The 12,588-nt window shown below is 29.8% G+C and overlaps 1 protein-coding gene across 1 annotated transcript; it reads left to right on the top strand.

The window, feature by feature from the left end:
• The first annotated feature begins 2,941 nt into the window (after positions 1–2,941).
• On the top strand, positions 2,942–12,189 carry LOC107952260 (glutamate receptor 2.8). Its single transcript, XM_016887527.2, has 5 exons — positions 2,942–3,540; positions 9,355–10,496; positions 10,592–10,904; positions 11,011–11,414; positions 11,642–12,189. The coding sequence occupies exons 1-5, from the start codon at positions 3,237–3,239 to the stop codon at positions 11,729–11,731; spliced, it is 2,253 nt and encodes a 750-aa protein (XP_016743016.2). The 5' UTR covers positions 2,942–3,236; the 3' UTR covers positions 11,732–12,189.
• The last annotated feature ends 399 nt before the right edge of the window (positions 12,190–12,588 follow it).

Raw genomic sequence — 12,588 nt, 5'->3', positions numbered from 1 at the left:
TAACAGGAAAGTAAACTTACCGGTTATTTTGCATACAACCATAAATGATATTCATGCCAAACATGCATAGTATAAATTCCCTATCACATACACTCAATCATCAAGTTAGTTCCCTCTCAAGCAATATAGCATTAATCTTGGTGAGCTCATTAATTCAAACATTTCCATTCTCGTGTCTTATTACGTCCTGTTGAATTTCTCAGAAATCTCGATGGGTATCCCATTTACCGTCAAGTCATGCTAGTGACCATTTTAAATATACACTCCTGTGAACCTCACTCTTACGGCGGGATTACCAATCCAGGTTAAATCCCTTATAATATAAATTCAATGAGTATTGTCGAGATTACCATTCCAGGCTAAATCCCTTACAACAACAATTACTCCAAAACATTCGGATTTGAAATGCCAGTCCAGGTTAATTTCAGTCCTTAATCATGTTACCCATCCAGGCTTAATCCACAATGCACATATATTCATCAGGAGGTTCGATCGCTTAAGGAACACCTGTCCAGGCTGGATCCTTACTATACTGAGATCATCAGATTACCCATTCGAGTTAAATCCCTTTCTGCAACACATGCAGGATCTCATGTCATGTAAACAAGAATTTACCCATCGAATCTCCCTTTTTCATTCAACCGGGACAATTGTCATCTTTTTCATTTTACACTACCACATTTCATGGATTGTCATGCAATCAATATCTAAATTAACATATGTTTAAGAATATGCATTTTCAAGTATATTTAAAGTTTACTTCGAGTTACACGAACTTACCTGGTAATTGCTTTGGTTTCGTATTTCGGTTATTCCAAAACCTTTCCTTTTCCACGATAGACCTCTGGAATTGGTTCCTCGGGGTCTATATCAATAAAAATAAGTTATTAATACATCACATTATTCTTTTTAGGCCTAAAACTCACCTCGAGAAAAATGACTATTTTGCCCCCAACCTTTCACAATATTTACAATTTAGTCCTAAGTCTCGTATAATGAAATGCATGTAATTCCTTGGCTACCCAAGCCTAGCCGAATGTATTATAAGCTCATACTATCCCACATTTTCCTCTATTTCACATTTCTACCCCACATTTTATACCTTTTTCATTTAGGTCCCTTTTTGGTGTTTTCATGAAAAATCACCAAGCAAAAGATGTTTATCTAACATCTAACTTTCATAACCCTCCATAAATCATCAAAGAACAACCATATCATGCATGGGTCAAATTTCTAACATGAACCCTAGCTTGACATATGTGTAGAAATGGATAGAGCATGTTACGAGGGTTTTAAAAATACAAAGAACATTAAAAACGAGGCTAGGGAACACTTACTATTGAGCTTAAAATGTTGGAAAACCCTAGCTATGGAGACTCCTTCAAATTCGACAGCATAGAGAAGAAAATGAGTGAATTTTTGCTTGATTTTCCCTTTATATTTCATTAATTAACCAAATGACCAAAATGTCCTTCCTTACTAATCTTTCAAAATTTTCCATGCATGCTCATTTTTGTCCAAAAACTTAGAAATTGGGAAACTTACTCTTTAAGGACCTCTAATTAATATTCCAAATCAATTTCATACAAATTGCTTCTAGAATCCAAGTTTTGCAATTTATTCAATTTGGTCATTAATTTCCAATTGAACACCTTACAAATAGAATTTCTTCATGAAACTTTAACACATTCCTATTTTCATATCCTAGACCTCATAATGATCATAAAATAATTATTTTAACGTCAGATTTGTGGGCTCGAAATTACTATTCTGACTACGCCCTAATTCGGGATGTTACATGCTCCATTTCCGTCTGACCCATTTTATTGGAATGACCCTCAATATTCAGTGCATCCTGATTTGAATAACCTTCCAAATTAAAACCTAAGATTGGATTAATATTTGTACACAAGTTCCTCTTAATTTCCTTCCCTGAATTCCTCCCTAAACCATGCATTAAGCAATTTGTTTCCTTATTCTCATCATCCCCTTCTTCTCGAAGCTAGACATTGCTCATGGTTATGGCCCTCCTTGATTGCGCTCTAAGATGCAGATTCCATCCCAACTCCAAATCATCCCCACCATTGGTCAATCTAACTGGACAAAATTTGTCATTATGACCTAAGCGACCACCCAAAAAGCAAATCAAAGTGAGCATTTCATACCTAAAATTAACATAGACAAATTTTGAAGAAGAAATCATTATCTTTTTTTTATCCTTTTCAACGATTTTCTGACATCCAGATCAACTCTAATCCTCAAAAATTTTTAAACCCTCGATTCACCTGATTCGTGTCATACTCCATGAAACGCCCGATAAAATTCCCCAATTACTTTGCTATTGTTTCCGAAAAAAAAACACTGGCGGTAGATCATGAACTTGAAATTTATTTGATATTCATAACCAATATTTAAAATTTTATTTTAATTTATAATTTAACATAAAGAATTTTTGTTAATTATAATTTTTTTAATATAATTATATAATATTTAAAATATATTTTCATAAATTAAATAGTTATCAATTTTCATTTATATTATGTTTTTATTTTAAATATTATCATATAATTATATTAATTATTATTATTTGTTTCGTTATAAACTCAGACTCTTTTTTAGGTCTTAGATTGATCTATCTCGACCGTGGGCCTGGGTCTGTCTCGGACTTGGATTATTTCAAGCTTGGATATGCTCGGGTTTGGATTTTTCTCATATTCAAATTCTTTCAAGCTCGAATTTTATGGGGGTCATATAGTTACTAGTTTGAGTTTTCTTGTATTCAAATTGTTACAAGTTCGAATTGACACAAATAAATTTATTTTATCAGCTCTAGCTTAAAGTACAAGTAAAATATTTTTAGATTCCTCCATAAATACAAACTTATTTATTTGGCTAACAATAAAAGCATCTAAGCCAATGAACAACTTACATAATACAATTGCTAGAGTAAGAACCTAAATTTTAATTAGTGGAAAATGCGATTCATGATAGTTAATTGTTTATGACACTATAATCATAAAATTATTCTAATTGAATTGTAAGTAGAAACAGCCTGGTACATTCAAACGAAGACTTTTCACAACTCGTTTCTTCTTCTTCGTTTCGTACACCAAAGCCAGCGCAAATTGCGAGTCAAACATGCAGTCCTAAACACTGTCTATATAACTTCAATCAAACTAGCAATCAGTAAGAAACTCTTAAACAGCCCCTCCGAAAGTACTGTGTAGTCTGTCCCGATGCCAAAATATTCCAAGCACTGCTTTTCCTTTTTTCCCTTCCTTCTCTTTTCATATGTTTTGATTGGCTTCACCATAAAGTTAGAAACTGCTAGCAGTAGTGGACTATACGGAACCAGGGATTCAACCAGGTTAATGTATAATATCGGTGTAATTGTTGATGTGAACTCAAACATGGGTGCTATGGCCAATATATGCTTGTCGATGGCTCTTTCAGATTTTTATGCCAAACATCCAAGTTATGAAACCAGATTGTCTCTGCAAAGATGGGAATCGCTTGGTGCCGTTGCTGCAGCGCCAGCAGGTAAGTTTGGGACCTTCTGTCATATAATTTTCCATCACGGATAAAGATATTTTAGTTTTTTATTTTATGGTGAAGTACCCTGTTCACATAACTTTTAAAATTTTTTATTTAATCACTAAATGATTTGAAATCAAAATTTTTAATCATCAAACATTAAAGTGTTGATGTAGGTTTTTTTATTGGTCTAATAATAATTTTAGTTTTTTAAAATTTACAGATTCTATCAATTTGACTTTAAATATAAAAAAATTTCAATAGATTTAACCTTTAATATTTACAGAATTTAACATTTTAACTCCGTAAAAATAAATATTTTTTCAGAAAATAAGTAAACTTATGCATCATATAATAAGCTAAACAATGAAAAAAAAGTGGTATGTACAATAAAACGGGAAAATAAAAGGAATGAAAGCTAGCACCTTGCTAACAAGCAATATTTTTGCAGTCAAATAGGAGAAACTAGAAACGAATCATTTTTGCCCCAACTGAAACTGCTTCTTTTAAAATGAAACTTGAGCCCACAAATATTATATATATACATAAATCCTTATATTAATTTACATTTTTGCTTTTTAGAGGTGAATATAAACTATAAAGTATAATGCAATTATCAAAAATTGAATTGATGTTTTCGATAAAAATAGTAAATTAATGCTAATTTTTTTTAAATTTAAATTATTTTTACATATATTTTTTAAAATACACAAATAATTAAATCAAATTCAATTATGGTAGCTGGAAGTCGTTTTTAATTTATTGAATTAAAATTTTTTTAGATTGACCAACGAACGAAATTACAAAATAATTACAAGTTTTATTAAAAAAGTTAAATTAAATTATATTAAAAAGGAAGGTATTGTCTTTTCCCTTCAATAAGGTAGTGGAGAAATTTGAGATGAGATCATGGTCATCTGGGTGGCGACGACTCAAAGAGTTAACATGATTTAATCTGATTAGACAAGAAATGAATAAATTATATAAATCTTAAAACATCAAAGCTGATATATTTTGTAAACATTGAAGATTAAATTTATTGGTTTTTTTAAAATTTGAACTAAAAACAAAGGACTAAATTTATTAAAATTTTTATTTTTAGAATCAAATTGATATAATTTGTAAATATTAGAGGGTTAAATTTGTTTTTAGACAATAAAAAAAGCCATGTAAATACTTCCATCAAATTTTATACGATTAGTGATAACAAATATTTGATTTCGAATAGTTTAATAATTAAATAAAAAAATTAAAAATTCCATCATCAAAACAATACATTAGTAAACATTTCTATACTTCACCTTAATTTTATGATAAACTAGAATTAGGCTTAATCCCACTTAATTATTTTCTCCATCTTCTTAACTGAAGTGATTGCAAGAAGTTTAACATCATAAATGCCGAAACCAACAAATTTATATAAATTACTACAGGCTTAGCAAGTGGATTGAGTTTGAAACCTAAACTCGACACTATTAAAAAAATTTAAATAATATTTATGAATAAAAAAAATAAACAAATATTTACTAAGCAGACTCCATTCTTTTTAACCCATCTCACATTTTAAATAACAACAATAATTAATTACTTTCTTTTTTACTGATAAATACTGTTATTCTTGTAATAATTTAAAAGTTGTAGATTTAAGAGTAATGAACTGTATAAATTTTGACTTGGTGAGAATTTTCATGAAGTGGTAGGGTTAATTTAGGAAAAGAAAAGTTAAATTCTAGAGAGGTCCATGTACGGTATACTTTTTGCAAATTAATCCATCTAGTCCTTAACTTTTTGAAATATATGTTTCTGAAAATGATGCAATTTCTTTTTTATTTAACTTATTCTGTTATATACTTTTAAAAATATGTAATAACGTGTCACATACATTTTATATTTTTATACAATTAAATAAATCATGCATATTTAAGGATTGACAAAAATTGAGAAAATTGAATAATATTTGTCAAATTAAAAAAATATGCTATATCACCACATATTAAAAAGATTATCATATCAAATTATTTTCCTAAACTAAGGAATACAAATCAATATCAAAATTGAAAATACACATCCAAAATAAAAAAACCCATATCAATTTTTTTAAATAGGCTTAACCAAAAAACTAAAGTTTGACTTGAATAATTTAGTTTATTTTAATTTACGAATTCTAATCTGGTAGCGCAATTAAAATTTTCCTTTTTCTTTACTAGTATGTATCTTGACTCACAGTTAGTATTAGATTAATTATTTTTTTAGACTAATTCTAGAGTGAAATTTGAAGCTTGAAATATGTTTTAAGTTTTTGTGATAATTTATTTCACATACTTTTGCTTTTAATAATTTAGTATATTTATTTTTTAAAATTTAAAAATTTAATTTTAATTTTTAATATTACTAAAATTTTTCTGTTAAAATTTTATGTAGCATATTGAAATTTAAAAAAAAATATTTGGTAACTATGTTAAAAAAAATTCTAATGTAACTAAATTTAACGAAAATTTTAATGTGCTAACAATTTTCAATAATTTAATCAAAAGAAAGTATTCAGACTAATTAATAATATTACAAAATTAAGATATTAAATTATATCAAAGATTAAATTTTAAATTTAAAAATTATATAAGAATTGATTTAAAAAATAAAAACAAATGACTTTATATATTTCTTATACCCATTCAACTTAAATTAAAATTTTTATTCACAACCATAATTCCTATTTTTCTTCAAAGTTGTAAGTAAAATTATAATTAGAATAAAATATTATAAAGTATAATTAGATAATATTGAAATATATATATTCAACGTTAAATCAACATAATTCTTAATTCTTAAAGGAATTCGCTCATGGTAATATTTAAATTATAATAAATTTAAAGAAAATCCCCGTATAAGTGCCTCATCTCAAACCATTGTCGGCCACAATTGACAAAAAACCAAAAAAAATCCACCATCACATAAATGTTTGCGGTTGACAAAGAAAAAAACGAAGTCTCCCTCATAATCAATCCAGATAAAAATATTGTCTATGCCCATACATTAGTAAACACGTAAATAGCCGATGAAGTCATTGATGAGAGTTCGAGTCCCGTCCCATTCATCTCTCTCAAATTGTTTACCCAATTTACAATGATAAAAAAACACGCACATAATTGCATGTATTAAAATAAAGTTTTAATACATAATTTGGTATCTAAATTTAATATTTTTGTTAACGTGTTGTATGTGTTATTTTTTATTTAATGTGATATTTATATTTAATAGAAGTTATATATTTTGGTATTTGAAGATAACAACATTAATATTATTAACTAATTATTAACTTTCATCAAATTAATCATAGAACACAAATTAAATCATATACATCAAATTGTATTTAACATGTTAAACATAAATTTAAACAAATTCACAATTAACATTAAATTTATTTTAACAAAATCAAGAAAAATTCAAACCTAGATAGCAATTAACTTTCATCAATTCAACTCCAGAACTCGAATTAAACACTAAAAAGCTAACATTGATACCTTTGGGCACCAATATAAATATTTCATCAAATACAAGTATCAAATTGGACAAAAAAAACATAAATACTACATTAAAAAAATTATCAAACTCAAGTACGAAATGATATATCGAGCTTAAAATAAACTACGTTTTCCTCTGACTTGTGATTATATTAAATAAGAATGATTTGATATTCATATATATATATATTAAAAAAATCAAAAAGGAATTCATAAAAAAATTTAAGTATATTTTTTATCCATTAAAAAACTCCACTAACAATAGATAAAATGTAAGCCTAATATAAAATAAAAACTACAATTCAGATTGCTACAAATTGGTATACAAATGTCATTGTCTTTAACAATAGCTTAATAGAGGAAAGATACTAATGAAAGATAACTACTACTAACCACATATTCATCATCTTGATTAACCACTAATAATTGCATCCTAATCGTCCACTATTATAACCCTTTGATGACAAACTCTAATTAACCAACTAGGCACTACCAAAGGCCCATAAAAGACTTTGTCACAGTCACATTAGCTATGTACAAAAACCTGATCCTAAATGGTCTATCCTCCTCCTTACCATCTCTAAGTCCTATCTCACATCCAATATCATTTTTCTCTATCTTGATAGAATTCCCTTATAATGGTTCTGAAAAGATCCGACGACATACTTGACTCAATAATTCTCGTATATTTGTCATAGCATAAGCAGACCAAACTGTCGTAACTTTCAAAGAAATAGGATGGAATTTTATTCAGTTACAGGCTTTCACTTAGGATGTGCTTGGTTGGGGTGAAAATAGAGGGAAAGAAAGATGGAAAGAAATTAAATTTAGAGTTTGCTTGGTTGGAAAGAAAAATGAGAGGAAAGAAAATAGAAGGGATGCTCATTTTCCATCAAATGTATAAAAATCAATTCCTCCAAATTGGAATCTTGAGAGGAGGGAAAATGAGAGAGATGTGTATGTTTGTTAAGAATTATACATTTTTCAATTGTTTTATTTTCTTTCATTTTATTTTTGAACTTTATAAAGCAATGGACGGAAGGAAAATGTAATTTTCTTTCTATTTTTCCATCTCACCTACCAAGCACACTTATAGAAATAAAATTTATGTTTTCCATTCTTTTAATTTTCTACCCCTTCAATTTTTCATCCTTCCAATTTTCTTTTCACTCTACCAAGCACACCAAGTAACGCCTTAGGGTGTACTTGGTTGGAAGGAAAAATGGAGGGATGGGAGGAGCCGAGGAGGGGTTGGAAAAGTGGAAATAAAATAAATTTTAAGTGTATTTGGTTTGAAAGAAAAATGACAAGAAATAAAATATGAGGGATGTCCATTTTCCATTTTAATGCATAAAAATCAATTCTTCCATGTTAGAATAATGAGAGGATAAAAAATGAGAAAAATATGTATGTTAGTTCAAAATTATGCATTTTCCAAATGTTTTGTTTTTTCCTTCCACTTTTCAACTCTACAAAGCAATGGAATAGAAGAAAATGTATTTACTTTTCATTTTTCTATCTCTCATACCAAGGATACTTATAGAAAGAAAAATTATATTTTTCATATTTCTAATTTTTTGCCCTTCAAATTTTTATCTTTCCACTCAAACAAACAAATCCTTAGGGTGTTTAACGGGTGTCCTCCACTATGTGTATCACCAAAAAAAAGCTTTAGTAAGATGGAAAGTTTCATTTTCTTTAGGTGAAGTGAAAAAAAAAGAAAGGGTAGTGTTAGATAAATTGATAGAATTTTTTTAAAACTAACCTAATTACCTGACATGAATTTAATGGAATATATATATATATTCACTCAAAATAATTCCCGTTTCTTAGAAGTGTTTTCCCATATTTAGATATAATTTTATGGGAAAAATGAACATTGGTTGGGAGAACAATTATTAGATCATATGGTCAATACATAGTTTTTTCTAATGAGTTTGTAAGTATAATTACTCGTCAATCACAAGTATAATACAATCACAAACAACAAATACCTAAGTAATTACAACTCAGTTGGCTGGTAGATTGGAATAAATTGAGACTTAGACAATTTAAACTCATAAGAAATCCAAAAGAAAATTCACATGATAAAACTCAAGCTTAAGAAACTTTGTTTTGTAAATCTCAACTTTACCCTCAAGTAAAGGTCTACTTCACTTGTGTTGGTTAAAGGATGGAAATGAAAATGGAATTCAATTTATACAAAGGTTAAGGTGGATTTCCCCCTAAAAGAACCCTTTATAAATCCCTTCTCTCCAATTTATACCATTTAAAACTTACGATTATATTCAAAATGCAGTTGGATATCTACCACAGACATCAGCTGAAGCCTCATTTGCAATCCAACTTGGAGACAACCTTTCTCCTTCTTATAGTCCTTTGCTTATCAGAACAACCATGCCTGACTTTTCTCGCCTAGCAGAAGCTACGGTTTCCACTTTGGAAATGTTTGAATGGAACAAAGTTACACTAATATATGAAGACATGGAATTCAGTAATTCCATCATCCCCTATCTAACTGATGCATTAGTGAACAAGGACATTCAACTATCACACAAGATTGCAATCCCCATCTTTGCAGAAGATTTTCAAATTTTAGACAAGCTTGAAGTGCTAATGAGCTCGCAAAGTGAGGTATTTGTGGTGCACATGTCTTCAAATCTTGCGTCTCGTCATTTCGTAGTTGCAAACAAGGAAGGAATGATGGGCAAAGGATTTGCATGGCTTGTGACAGATGGTTTATCCAACTTTGTAGATACCATGGATCCTATAGCTATTGATTCAATGAAGGGTGTAATAGGCTTAAGGCCTTATGTTCCCAAGACGAGAGCTCTTAAGAACTTCAGAACAAGATATAAAAGGATATCCAGCATGAAGCAGAACAAGGCTGCAACTAAGCTAAATCTTTTAGGTTTGTGGCTTTATGATATAGTTTGGGGATTAGGTATGACAGTGGAAAGAATAGGCAATGTGAATTCTGGCTTCTTGAAGGAGATGAATGACAGAACTTGGTTAATAGGAATCTTGAACCCTAGTTTTAGAGGGATCAGTGGGGTTTTAGACTTGGTGAATAGGCAGTTCCAACCTTCGGTCTTTGAAATTTTTAATATAACTGGAAAAAGAAATAGAGTGATTGGCTATTGGACTAGTGACCAAGGAATATCTAAAAATAATAATTCAACTTCTCGGAACACCCCGAGAATACTTCAGGCAGAGGAACCAACGAGAGCAAAGTGGACAATAGGTGTTCCAAGTAAGAAAGGGTTCAATGAGTTTGTGAACATACGGTCAGGGAATAAGAGCAATGATGATGAATTACCAGGGTTCTCTATAGAGGTTTTCAGAAAAGTGTGGGACTTCGCCTTACCTTCCGCCACTAGTTATGAATTTGTAAACATTAATGGAACTTATGATGATTTGTGTTGCCAAGTTAAGTACCAGGTTTGTTCTATTCCCCTTAATTTTATTTTTCCAAATCACATTTGTTTAAAGTGCAATTTCTTTATGATGATTCTTATTGTTGTTGGGAGTTATAGAAAATCCACGCTGCTGTGGGAGACATCTCGATAGTGGCAAGTAGGACAAATTGTGTTGATTTTACATTACCATATTTGGAAACCGGGGTGGCCATGCTTATAAAAGTCCGACACAATGGGCCAAAAGACATGTGGATATTCTTGAAGCCTTTATGTTGGGATCTATGGTTGGTAATCATCGCCATCTGCATTTTCATAGGGATTGTTGTTCGAGTTTTAGAGCGTCGTGAAAATACAGAATTTAATGGATCAGCAAGAAAGAAACTCAGCACAATTTTGATGTTTCCATGCCAATCTGTGGCTATTCCTCAAAGTAGAGTACCTTTCTTACTTCTCTTTCTGGCTCTTTTCCCCCCTATATTTCCATGTTTATTCAATCATTTCATAGACTTGATTAATCTGATTTTTTGGGGTAACAGGAGATATGGTAGTAACCAACGGCTCAAGATTGGTGTTGGTGGTATGGATATTTTTGGCCTTAATTTCGATGCAGAGTTACACAGCAAATTTATCTTCAATCTTGACAGTCAATCAATTACAGCCAACAATCCCGAGTATTAAAGAACTGAGAAAATCTTATGTTGGTTACCAGAATCATTCATTTGTAAAAGGCTTCCTAATAAATCAATTAGGGTTTCAGGAGTCTATGCTCAAGCCATATTGTTCTGTTGATGACTACCAAGAAGCATTGTCAAAGGGATCTGAAAATGAGGGAGTTTCTGCCATCTTTGATGAAATTCCCTACATTAAACTATTTCTTGCTCAATATACTACAGGCTACCTCATGGTTGGGCCCACCTATAGAACAGATGGGTTAGGATTTGTAAGTTACATTTTCCCTTTCTAAACATCTATCTAGTTATGATTATGTAATTGTTATCTAAGCTATCAAGTTAATATCTGATAATCAAGCTTCTATCCTCCTTGAAAGTATATCCAGGTCTAAAGCATATATGCATCTTTCCAATCTAAAATATATGCATGCAGCATACTATAATGATGGAATCTTTTATTTTAAAGTCGTATCTTAATATTATATAATAATTTCAGGCATTACCAATAGGGTCGCCAATGGTTGCTAATTTCTCGAGGGCAATCCTGAATTTCACTCAAGGAAAATACATGAATTCATTGGAGTAAAAGTACTTTGGCATGGTATCCATAGATCAAGACGAGACTGGGGCAGTCTCTTCAGCTAGCCCCAGTCTTACTTCAAGGAGCTTTGGTGGCCTCTTTATCATTATTTCCATCATTGTACTTTTAGCCTTGCTTAGCTCAAAAATCCATATCTTGCGAAGGCTCATCCAAAGATACATCTTTAGCAATTCTGGTGATATTTCAGGATCAAGAGTTCAACCTTCAGCTGACATTACTGCTAGTATTGCTCATCCTCCACAAATCTACAACGTTGAAGAAAATCACAATTCTAACCAGAATAATACAGATGAATCTATAGAAGAAGCTATACTGGAAGGTCACTCATCATAGCATGCAGCTAGCTCAGTACATAAAATTTCAGGGCATCATGAATGTATGAAATGATTGCCATATCCATTATTAACATTTCACTATATATATATATATCACTAGTTTTTTTATTGTATGTCATTTAATTATTTATTTATTTTTATAAATTTTGTAATGTTTGATAAATAAAATGGTTACAAAATTAAAACATAATAATATATGATTTTAAATTTTGAGAATGTGATAATTGATATTAAACTGGATTAAAAAAGAATATTTTGAAATTATGTTTAAAACATAAATATTATATTAAATTGTGTGAAATTCTATTTTTATATATAATAATTTTAAAGATGTTATAAAAAATTTATTATAATAAAGTGAATGTCAATTACGATAAGGTTTTTTTATACTTTAGGACCTTATTGTCCATTAGAAGTAGAATTTTATTCTTTTTTTATTTTCTTATAAATATAGACTTTAGAAAAGTATTGTAAATATTTCTATTGATGAATAAAATAAGCACTTCT

Source organism: Gossypium hirsutum, chromosome A05 (assembly GCF_007990345.1).
Source record: "Gossypium hirsutum isolate 1008001.06 chromosome A05, Gossypium_hirsutum_v2.1, whole genome shotgun sequence".
In the NCBI taxonomy this organism is placed as follows: Eukaryota; Viridiplantae; Streptophyta; class Magnoliopsida; order Malvales; family Malvaceae; genus Gossypium; species Gossypium hirsutum.
The sequence above is the reverse complement of the archived record's forward strand: the minus strand, read 5'-3'. Positions and strand labels throughout refer to the sequence as shown.